We start from the raw sequence: 11,667 nt of genomic DNA, 5'->3' as shown, positions 1-11,667 counted from the left end.
AGAGGTCAGGTCATGGCTCACAGTTGCCATGGGCTGCCACCCCCCCAGCCTGAAGGTGCTCCTCGCCTGCTCCAGCACATCTTTAAGTGCTCCACCACTTGCTCCACAGCTTACATGGGACTTTTCCCATCCAATCTTCTTGTCCCCAAGGAGGCAGCTCCAGTGCATGCTGTTCCCTGCATGGGAATGGCATCTCAGTCCTGCCAAACCAGCCCCAGGAGAATTAGTGCCAGAGAATTAGACCAACAGGGTCTAATGGCTGCAAAGTGCCTCAGATCAACCTGCAAAGAAGTCACATCCTCTGAAGTGACTGGAACAGCTTTCTGGGAACAACGAGATGTCGATTTGGGTCTTCACCAAAAATGGCAAACATCACACAGCCACTTGGCACTGTCGAGGCCAGGTGGAGACACAGCCTCAGGGGCAGGTAAGTGCAAGGAACATGGCCTTTAAACACCAGTCTTTATGAGTGGGCAGGAAAGCAGAGGCCTCTGGGGTGGTTGGCACTGGAGCACAGGACAGGCGAGGAGAGGCCAAGCTGGGGTGCTCAGCCCTCGGGAAGACCCCAACCTGAAGGAACTCCCGCAGGACCAGCAGGTCCAGCTGTTTCCCCAGCGAAGCTTGCAGTGGTGCCACAGGCTGCTGAGGCAGAGGAGACCTCCAGATGTCAGCTGCAGATCTGCTTTGTGTGACGAAAAGTGACGCTGCCCAAACAGAAGGTCCTGCAGCCACTTCCCCGGGTAACGACCTTGCTCTGGCCCGGCGCTCGCTCTCGGCTTGGCTCCACACCAGCCCCAGGAAGACACTTTGCAGCCAGCCTGCAATTCCCTGGCAGCGGAGGAGCCAGAGGGCGGAAGGTGTCTCAGCCAGTATTTATGTTGTTTGCATTGATCCAAGCCCCAGACATGAAGCTTTTTTTTTCTCCTTCCCACTTGTCTCTTCCCCTTGGCTGCTCTCCGGTCGCGCTCCCGCAGCGGAGGGACGTGCCAGACCTCCCCCCAGCCCTGCCTCAGACACCCACCTCCTCCACCCTTCCAGGCAAACCCAGAACCTCTCACGGGCTGATGTCCCACCTTACCAGCAAGACATGCAGCCCAGAGGGCTCAGATGGGTGGTTACAATTAATTTAGCTGTAAAATGTGTTCTCTGCCCCCAGGGTCGCTTCCCTGGAGTATTTCTAAAATCATCTGGGGTCATGGCTGATGTGCTTCATGCTTTGACAGCGCTGATGTGCCTGGGATAAGGGATCTGACTCCTCCAAGAGATCATTTTTCTCTAGGATGACCAGAGATTTGACCAGAGATACTGATGAGGATGGATTACTCTGCTCCTCAAGGACACAGATTTGTTCCTAGAAGAAGGAGGCAGTGGATGCCAATATGCCCAGGGAGGTTTTAGCTTTTCTGTGCCTGTGCAGGATCACCAGGAAGAGCTCACATTGCTGTTGTTCCAAACATCTGCTCCCCCAGGGATCATCCCTCCTCGGAGGGCACTGTGCTGGTGCAGAGCAGGTCCTTGATCTGGGGCCAGGCAAAACAGCTTCCCTACAGAGCTGTACCTGCGCTGCTCCCTCAGTACTTTTCCATTTCACTGCTAGCCTGATGGACAGCGCTCTCCAAAGCACACAGGCAAGGCTGTAAATCCTGTTCAGACAAGATTCAGAGCACGGTTTGTATCACTTAAACCTGGGACTCAAACTTCAAACTCCTCCTGTCAGTGCCCTGAGATATTGGTTTGACCACGAGTGTTCCAGGCAATGCTTCACTGCCAGCTGTGTGTTCCAGCACCGTGCTGGAATATTGATTTAGTATCATTTTAGAGGGAATTCAGTTAACTAAATTACCATCTTCCCAGCATGGCATGGTTCCAGATAAAATGTTATTATCCAGAACTCATGCCCACATTTTGTTAATGTAATAACTGCGGCAGGGTTGTAAGAACACAGGGGCAGATGGAAGCAGGAAGACGCAGAGAAGGAAAACAAAAAGCAAATTTTTTGATTCACGAGATTTAAGTACAGCACAAGATTTCATACAAGGTCGAACTGAGCACAGTCCATGGTTAATGTCTATTTTGTTCCCTCTAGAAAACACAACTGTGCAGTTGCTCTGAGCTGCAGAACTGCCCAGAGCTGGGTGCTGAGGCACTGATGAGCATCTCCCCAGAGGGGATGATGGTGTGTTCCTCATGACTGATGCATTTCTCAGCTGGGAGAGGCGTTTTGGGATCAGTGGGGCTGCCCTCTTCAGTCAGCTGCTGCAGTAGGACAGTTTGTGGCCACCTCGGCAAGGCTGTTGCAGAAAAAAAATTAAAGGGTGAGCAGGCACTGGGGAGGGGGCACCTGTTATAGGGATATTTTCCCCAAACTGATACACTGATTTCATCATGGAACCATAGAATGGTTCGGGTTGGAACAGATCTTAAAGACCCCATCATTCCAAAGCCCCTGCCATGGGCAGGGACACCTTCAACTGGACCAGATTGCTCAAAGTCTCATTGTGGTGCTGCATCCTCCCCCCTCCCCCTTCATTTGTGACCAATCCAGCCTAGCCTTGGACACTTCCAGGGATGGGGCAGCCAGAGCTTCTCTGGACAACCTGTGCCAGGCCTCACCAACCTCATGTGGAGGAATTTCTTCCCAAAATCTATTCTAACCCTGCCCTCTGTCAGTTTGATGCCATTCCCCTTTATCCTGTCACTCCATGCTCTTGTCCAAAGCCCCTCTCCAGCTCTGAGAGATCCTTCAGTTTTTCTTTACTGCATGTGGGTGTTTAATTCCTGGAGATGCAGTAGCTGGAAGCAGCAGCCTGATCCATCTCGTGTAAGGTGGAATCTGATACAAGGCTCTCCTCCAGCCCTTCATCCAGCTGCTGAATCAGATAATCCCTTTGGGATGAGACAAGATATAAGAAAATAAACCCAAAATCCCCAGAATCACAAAGGGTCATAAATGTTACAAGAAATGAATCACTTTTCTGCAGTTTTCCCCGTGTCTGGTAAGTCCCTTGGAGCCTTCCCAGTGGTGCTGCTGAGCCCTCGGAAGCGATAAATGTCCGTGAGTGAAACATGGTGTGAGTTTAAGCAAACCCTTATGTCACTGCTTTGAAGTGTTTGTCTGAAACACACTTCTAAAAGAAAAAAAAAAAAGACATTTTCAAAGCATTCCTGCATAGGTGTGCAAAAAAAAAAAAAAATATCCTGAACAAACAGTAAAATCTGAAAGGCACCGAGATATTCCGGCGTTTTGGCAGCGAGCTCAGGTGATGTCAGGAAACAAATCTAAACAGAAATGTTTCTATGGAATTTTTTTTGTCTTTTTTTTTTTTTTTTTTTGAGACCTAATTGGAAACAGATTTTTGCTTTGGATTTAAACATTTCCCTGCAGCATCTGAAGTGCTATTCCCTGCCTTATGCATGTCGGGGTCGAGGAGCATGAGGAGGGAAAAGCTGAGCATCCTCCCGCTCACGTTGTTGCTGCAGGTTTAGACAGTGGGCTCGGGAAAGTCGTGCAACATTATTTTCCTGGGATTTTTACCTAGTAGGCCTCAAGGTAAATTACAAAATGAATCCAGCAAGGATTTCTTGCACCACTGGGAGGGAGATTTGAGAAGAGTGAGGAGCTCAGGGGGGGTTAATATCCTGACTGGATGAGCTTGGACTCTTCTGCAGGTGGACTCTGCTGGGAAGGGGTTGTCACTGCCTGACTCAGTGCATCAGAGTTAAGACCCACCAAGGAAAAAAAAGCCAAGTTTTCCGCTGGATGCAGAGTCTGATGTGATGTGCAGCCCCCACAGCCGGGGCAGGGCAGGGGACCAGCAGTGTGATCATACCAGTAACACCTAAACCAGCCCAGATACACCCACACCACCCGGGAAAAGAGGACACTGGAACAGCCACGGCACTCCCTGATGTCCCTGCAGACCATCCAAAGGGTGGGAAGTGCTGCTGGAAATCTTGCTGTGGAGAATCCGGCCCCGGATCCTTCCAGGGCTGGACATGGGACTCAGTGAGGATGAAGATGGTGGTGGAGGCAGGCAGGGCAGTGTTTGCTCTCCGTTTGTTTTCCCGGGAATCAGGAGGGGCCGCCTGACAGCTGAGCAGCTCCTCTGTGTGGCAGCGGCTGGGCCAGCACGGCTGGGACACGGGGGGTGTCAAAGAGAGCTGAATATGGATTGAAAAACTCCACAGGCACCGTCTAAAAACGGGATCTGTCCGATAGCAAAGCTTGGAACTGTCAGCTGGTTCACACTGCACAGGTTGGAGAGGACAACAGTGACCAGGCATTTGTTTATACAGTGTTTATTTATTGAAAATGAAAATATCATTATTTAATGTTTTATTTTTCAGAAAATAAATAATTATTTTTCTGCCTTATCCCAAAACACCATCTGGCCGCCCTTCTTCCACCCTCCCTGTAAGATCTGTCATCTAAAAGCATCCACCAGGGCTTTGACACCCCTGTAAGTTTTTAATTGCAGAGAAGTCAACCCAGAGAGAAAGTCAGAGAGACTGACAGCTCCAAAATTATAAACCTGACACAAAACCCAGCCTCCAAACCACCGTCTGGGATGCTTATTAACAAAGAAATTAAATAAATCAGCTCCATGTCAGCTGAGACTTCCAGGAATAACACACAGAATGATAATGGGTGACCCCAAGGGAATGTTAAAGACATACAAACTCATCAGTGAGCTGTGGCATAGCTTTGGAATGCAGTTATTATTGTACAGATTTATTTATATATTAACTTTTAATGTAGAAATTATTGATATGCATAAAATATAGATATTAAGGTGTGGAGTTAGCCTGCATTCATATTGACATTCCTTTTTTTTTTTTTTAATGCTGACCTTGTCCCCAGAGAGAGCTTAAAAATATTATTTTGAAAGAGATTTAAAATATTTAAGAATTAATAAATATTAATATTTATAAAATATTAATAAAATATTTTATAAATTATAATTTATATTTTATACACATTTTATATATAATTATATAAATATATATTATATGTATAATTATACAAATACATATTTTATATATATTTTATATATAATTTATATTTAATAAAATATTAAAAATATTAAAATATTTATGACCACTCCTATATCTTTATCTAAAGCCCTTTAAATTTGTTTTTTTTTTAAAAACAAAAAATCCTGCCTGATAAAACTGATTAGTTAATTTATGAGCTGTCATATTCCAGGTTTCCTTGGCTTTTTTTATTCCTTGGATCTTGCTGCTCACCTGTTTCTCATTCTAAGACAAATGACACAAACAGCATCTAATTAAAGAGATCTGTCATGTTAGCATTGTGTTAATTATTGGCTTTTAAGATAAATTGCAGCCCTGCCCCTTCCTCCAGGCCTCTGGGAGGGTTCAGCCTGATGGGATGGGATTAGTTTCCTTAGAGCAATGGTAGGGAGAGGGGGTTTTGGTGGTGCTGTCCCTCTTCCACTGTGCCCCAAAATTCAGAAATATCAAGATTTTAGTGTCTGGTTGTTTTTCTCTTAAATTTTTCATCTTTCTTGCCTGAAAGGTTGTTTCATTGTTTTTTTTTTTTTCCTGTGTTACATTTAAATATTTAATTTGCTTTGAAATTGTTGGGCAGTATCAGCAACAAGTTGATCACGAGTATATGTATGAAAAGCTCTCAGCTAAGCATATTGTGAGGGCAACTTGACTGTGGTTCTGCACCATGAGTTTTGATCATCAGTGCTGTCTAGAGCTACAAACTGTCTCTAAAAGCAAGTAAGTTCAATTCTTACATGCATTTAGAGTGGGGTTTCCCCCCCATCCTTTTCCAGACATGCTTTTGACTCCCTGTTTGTGGCCACTTGCATGAGAAATAGCCTAAAAACATTCCAGGCATCAGGTGTCATCCTCCCCCACGGTTTTTTTCTGCTGTAGGAATTGTGTTGTCCACTGTCAGTACAACCTCTGGCTCCTTGGCTGTGGTTGCTGTGCTGCAGGCAGGCTTTTTTTCAGGCCTGAACCGAACTTTTCTGTCTGTTTTTAGCGGACAACAGATTAAACCACGTCCACCACAGAATTATTCAGGTGGGAGAAGCCCCCTAAAATCACCGAGTCCAACAATTCCCCCAGCACTGCCAAGCCCACCACTAAACCATGTCCCCAGATGCCACATCAAATGGCTTTTAAATCCCTCCAGGGATGCTGACTCCACCACTGTCCTGGGTAACCTGTTCCAATGCCTGACCACCCTTTTGGTGAAGAAATTTTCCCCAAATATCCAAATTATCCAATTATTTTGTCTTGCCAAGAGGATTGTGACTGACATAGTAATAAATATCTGCACCTCAAAATCCTAACTAACTGTGGAATGGCGTGTCCAGGGCTGTGGGGGAATTTATGTGGTGCTTATTTTCATTTTACTGCCATTGTTTGAACATTTTAAGAGAACATTGGCCATGTTTCTGTGTAACAACCCCAGGATAGCTGTGAACTGGGTTGTTCCAAGGGATTACACCATTAAAACCCTCACAATTTGCTGATTGCCACGACCCACGGCCACACAGACACACGGGAATGGAAGGTAATGCTCCAGGTCATTTGCCCCATGCTTTTATTTTTCACCACGGAATGGAAAATAAAACGCAAAACCCAATGGGGTTCTAAAATAAAATGTTATGTTGTTTCAGAATTTACAGGTCTGTTCTTGCCCCTTGACACGTTTTCCTCTTCGGTGTGAAGGAACCAGGGAGTGTCACAGGATCTGCAGAAGAGGTAACTCATTTTTATGTCAGTGACTGGTATTTCTCAAGCCTCAAAGTCAAGTCGCTCCATTTCCTGAATCTCTGCTGTGGAAAGAAGCTCCTGTTCAGGATCACTCTGATAATTACAGACTATTTATTGACCAAGATGATTTTGTGTTTAGGCACCTTCATTTTTACACACCGAGCTCAAAAGTTAGATTTTCTCAGCTCTGCTGAATTGCATTTATTGTATTAGCATTAATTTTGCAGCCACAGCCTTTCCTGGCAGGCAAAGTGGGACTTTCTATGTGGCTTCCCTAGACTTTTTTTTTTTTTCATTCTTAGATAATATTGTCTCTAGAAGGATGTCAAAGAGTTTGTGTATATAACTCTGGCAAGGTTTGTCACAGGTATCCAAACAAATAATTGTCACATTCAACTCATCTGCCCTGGTCAGTGAGCACAGAAAATGTTCCAAATTTCACGCCTGACCTTTCTGTAAGAGCTCATTCAATGGTCACCACTTGGGTTTTGGTTTTAATTAACTAGTTAAAAAGAGCAGCTGCTGTGCTTGAGGACAATTTTATGCTGCCTGATCTTATTGAATATGAATATTTTAATCTGGAAAAGGTGGGATTGCCCTTTCTGTTGCTCCCTGAGAAGGTTCAGTTTGCCTGCAAAGAAATTTCTCCTAGTGGGACACCACTGAATTTACTGTCATGTGAAATGGGGAAGTGACAGTTCTTCCTCTTCTCCTATTCTGTGTCTGCATAAATGGAAATATTAAATGGACATCTGAAACAAAGATTTAATCTGTTATTTAGCTACAAGTGTTTTTTATTGTAATTACAGCATAGTTTTGCCTTGTGCCAGTGAAGGGCGAGTCCATACAGGCTGGATGCACGAAATGTGTATTTTCATCCATTAATAGTTGAATTTCCTTTATCCAAACTCTGAGGTTTCTTCTGGTTTCTAAGCCTTTTTTTTCTTTTTTTTTTTTTTTAATGGAATTGTCTCAAAAATGGTTTGGTCCACTGTCTGCACATCTTTAGCAAAAAGGAAAACTGCCCTTCTCTTCAGATTTTTGTGGGTTTTTTTTACAGCGGGACCAGTAAAGTCGGATTAGTCCAGCTGAAAAACACCCCACCTGCCCCCTCTGCTGGTATCTCTGCTCCGAGGCTGATCAAGGTTTTCCAAAGCTGCAGTGGTGTGGAGGAACACGGGGGATGCTTAGGGAGGGCCCTCTCCCTCCACAGGCAGATCGATCTGTCAGATCTGTGGAATCCATCAATCACCAGAAACAGAGAGGGCTCAAAACTCCCCTGTCCTGGGAATACCCCACATTCCACCCAACCACCCTTCTGGCATTCCCCATCCCTGGAAGTGTTGGATGGGGCTTTGGAGCAACCTGGTCTAGAGGAAGGTGTCCCTGCCCACAGCAGGGGGCTGGAATGAGATGGTCCTTAAGGTCCCTCCCAGTCCAAACCATTCCAGGATTTTATGGCTCTAACATCTGAATGGCCAGCCTGGGAACTGGGGGATAAACTGGGTAGGGCCAAGCACAATGCCATAACTTACTAGCAGAGAGTTGAGTCCCCCAAGCTTATTTAGGGAAAATGCCATGATGGACTGTCCACAGGAGGTGTCGTGAGTGTCACAGAGCAGTGTGGGATCCCAGCTTTTCACTGTCAGATTTTATCAATACCCATGGTTAATCATGGGGGGGGAGAAGGGACAGACTGTCACTTAACTTGTAGAAGGGCAATAGCTGGAAAAAGTATTGAAAAATATCCATTTTGAAAAAGATTTTAAGGGGTGGTGCTGAACACCTCTGGATTAGGAGCTCATTTATTGTGGTTGCACCTTTTCAAAAATGTATCATCTAATCTGGGATTCCTGACACACGGTCCAGACTCTGTGGAAGTCAAGGAAGGCAAGGGGAAAAGTTCTATTTATGTCAATAAAACAAAACTTTTTTCATTTAATTGGGTGCCAGATACGAAAAGGGGAGAAAAAAAAATTTTATGTACTTTTCGGTATTAAAATGAGAGGCAGCACCAGCCTCACCCCAGCAACCTGTTGGGTTGGGTCAGAGAAACATTGCTTCACTCTGCCCCCAGTACTCTGCTGCTGAAACCATGACACAATGCAAACAAGAGCCATACAAAGAAAATAACCTTTATTAAATCAATCCAACCCTGAAAAAACAGTATCAGGTAAACAACTTTCCAGCAATGCAGAAACCTTAGAAACTGAGAAATTCAGGAAATGTCATGTCCCTCTTGTTGCATCAGTAAATTCTCTCCCTCTCACAACATCAGCTATTGCTGTCTTGACAGCTCCAAAAACCTTGCATTAACCCAGCAATTATCTCAAAACAGTAATTTGTAAAATATTCCCTGTGTAACTGTTTCACACCCAATTTTGTGCAAAGGTGTCCAACTGTGTTCTCTTCGCTGTTTGAAAAAAGAACAAGGTTTTAAAAAAACATCCAGCTTATTAAAAATAAACAAGTGTTTTATATACAGTACAGGAATTTCCAAACCTGAAGGCACACTGTCTCCAGGGCAGCTGTGGGGTGTGACACCCCAGACTGCAGTGCTGCACTGCCAAGGGGAGAAAATTGCAGTTTATTGAATAAAGTACTGCTCCATCTTCCTCCTGAGGCCAAATGTGACACTCCTCTCACACCTGGGGGAGCCTGATTTATAGCCCTGCATAAACCAGGAGTAAACAGGAGCTTGGCAGCAAATAACTACTGTTTCCAAAAATGCTAATTTTTGTTTCCTCCAAGAACAGGGAGGGTGTCCCGGCCTCGCAGTGAGTTGGGTGTTACTCGTGACTAAGCCACCCTGGAACACAGGGCACATTTATCCTCCAGTTATGCTGCATTACTTCAAACAACATGCACTTAAGGTTCAGCATTATAATCAAGACTTTCCACTCAAAACCTGTTGGTCTCGGATGCCAGCACCATCCAAAGCTCCTCAAACAAGCCACGACCGTGCGACTGAAGTACCAGGAGAGGGGCTGAGTCAGAAGTGAAGCAAGCAGCCAGTCACCCCAAAACCAGGGGCTCAGCCAGGACAAGGCACAACAGAGCCTGAATGGAGCCTCTGGGACCTGGCCCAGCAGGGAGAGAGAGACTTGCACTGGGACAGCAGCTACAAGGGCTAAGTGGCTTAAATCAGAGCCAGGAACTTTGGTGGCCTGTGCCTCCAGACCTCCACCAGAACCTCTTCCCCTGCTGGCTGCTCCAAACTCCTCAGCCTGCCTTGGCCTCCCACTGGCATCAGGGGAGTCTCTACCTGGGAAATCTTCCCGTTTTCTGGCAGATGTGCTGAGGATTTCGAGGTTCAGCTGGCAGTTGGTTAGTGCAGAGATGGCACAGGGAGAGTGGCAGAGCTGCGAGATGGTTATGACAGAGATTAGCTCAGCACTGAGGCACTGGAAGAACCATCTGAAGAAACAATTCACTACAACAATGAAACTGCTTTTATTAAAACAGAAGTGTTAAGCCAAGAAAATAAATTATTGCTATAATAGACATATTTAGAACATAAGGAAGGACGTTACATCTTGAGTCCAGGTCAATATAACCCTGAAATAGAAAGTTACACTACTTTTCTTAAATACCTCAGTTTCATTTCATGCCCTTCCAAAAACTTTATAAAATGTGCAGCTTACACAACAAATAGTAACAGAGTCACTTGTAACAAAAATCTGTACAGCTCTTAGCTTTAAAAATAATACATTTTTTTTTATCCAAACTGTTATGTTACTTATTACTCATAAATATAGGGGCAACAAGTTTTGAATGCCCAAGGTCCCATCCAACACCAAAGCTATTAAGTGTAGTTGACAGAAACCTTCTTGGGACTTCCCCCCAGGCAGAGGTCAGGTTTTGGGCTGTTTGAAAGAGCCTGAGTACGGGCCAAAAAAAATCTTCATGGGTGAAGACTGTCTCCTTCTGCTGGTCAGAGGCCTGGGGTCTTCAGGGAGTTTGAAATGGCAATCAAACCTGGAACACAGCACCGTGCAATGGGTTAGACCGGCTGCACTCCCGTGACGTGGCAGGAGCCCACAGGTCCCTCTGTCCTGGCCAGCAGTGACTTTGCAAAACGCTTGAAAACCACCATTTGTCCAAGCTCAATTTTGGTGGGGAAAGAATGTTTTACTGGAAGAGCCTTGCAGGAGAAACACGGCTCTTCCCCCACATGGAGATCTGTCTCTGTGCCTCGGGACTCGCCCAAAGCCTACACGGGCCAGCAAACCTGTGGCTTCTGTGGCCACTCCAAAAGTCTTGTCTGTGACCCCCCAGAAGGGGCTCTGGATGTTAAATTTGCACCTTGGCTAGTTCTGTTCAGCTGATTATGAACACCTGCAGATCACAAGCCACGGGCCTGTGTGTGTGTAACACCCCACGGTGCCAAACCTACAAGCCATCTGCCACCCCGTGCCTCCATCACTCAAGCCCTAATCCTGCCCCCGGCGTTCGTACCCCTCTGCTCCCTGTGGAAAGGGAGGCTCAGCCCTAAGGACAGAGAGGAGAGCTGAGCCAGGAGCAGGCTAGTTTGTGTGGCCCCTGATGTGACATTCCAAGGGCTGCCACCCACATGACAGAAGCCCTGCTTGGCTTCAAGTCCTGTCAGGGTTCACCCTTCCTCAGATCAACAGTGATTTCCTCACAGACAAGGCATGCTCCCAAAATCACTAAGTACAGGAGCAACATCTGGCAGCTCCCTCAGGACATCCTGACCATAGCCCAGCAGGTTCCTCTGCCTGACCTGCAGTTTCCTTTGGAGGTTCAAAGGGAACTGTGGGATAAATCCAGCTTGGGGAGAATACTGTGGACTCCCCAGGGCAGTTCAGAGGGACTCGGAGTAGGATTTTGGCAAACAGCCACCAGAAACAGATTAGTGGTTAGACAGGAGGGTAGCATTCAGAGGAA

The 11,667-nt window shown here is 45.8% G+C and overlaps 1 protein-coding gene across 2 annotated transcripts in view; it reads right to left on the bottom strand.

Moving 5' to 3' along the window:
* Nucleotides 1-8,878: 8,878 nt before the first annotated feature.
* PLEKHG4 (pleckstrin homology and RhoGEF domain containing G4) overlaps nt 8,879-11,667 on the bottom strand; it is a 91,303-nt gene continuing 88,514 nt past the window's right edge. For both annotated transcript variants that reach the window (XM_039380845.1, XM_039380844.1), the window contains one exon: nt 8,879-10,737. In XM_039380845.1, coding sequence (XP_039236779.1) covers nt 10,732-10,737 — 6 coding nt within the window. In that variant the 3' untranslated portion in view covers nt 8,879-10,731. The remainder of the gene's footprint in view (nt 10,738-11,667) is intronic.

Source organism: Pipra filicauda, unplaced genomic scaffold (genome assembly GCF_003945595.2).
Source record: "Pipra filicauda isolate LSUMZ 115617 unplaced genomic scaffold, ASM394559v2 scaffold205_size1947385_pilon, whole genome shotgun sequence".
In the NCBI taxonomy this organism is placed as follows: domain Eukaryota; kingdom Metazoa; phylum Chordata; class Aves; order Passeriformes; family Pipridae; genus Pipra; species Pipra filicauda.
Note: the sequence above shows the minus strand (reverse complement) of the source record. Positions and strands in the feature narration are given on the sequence as shown.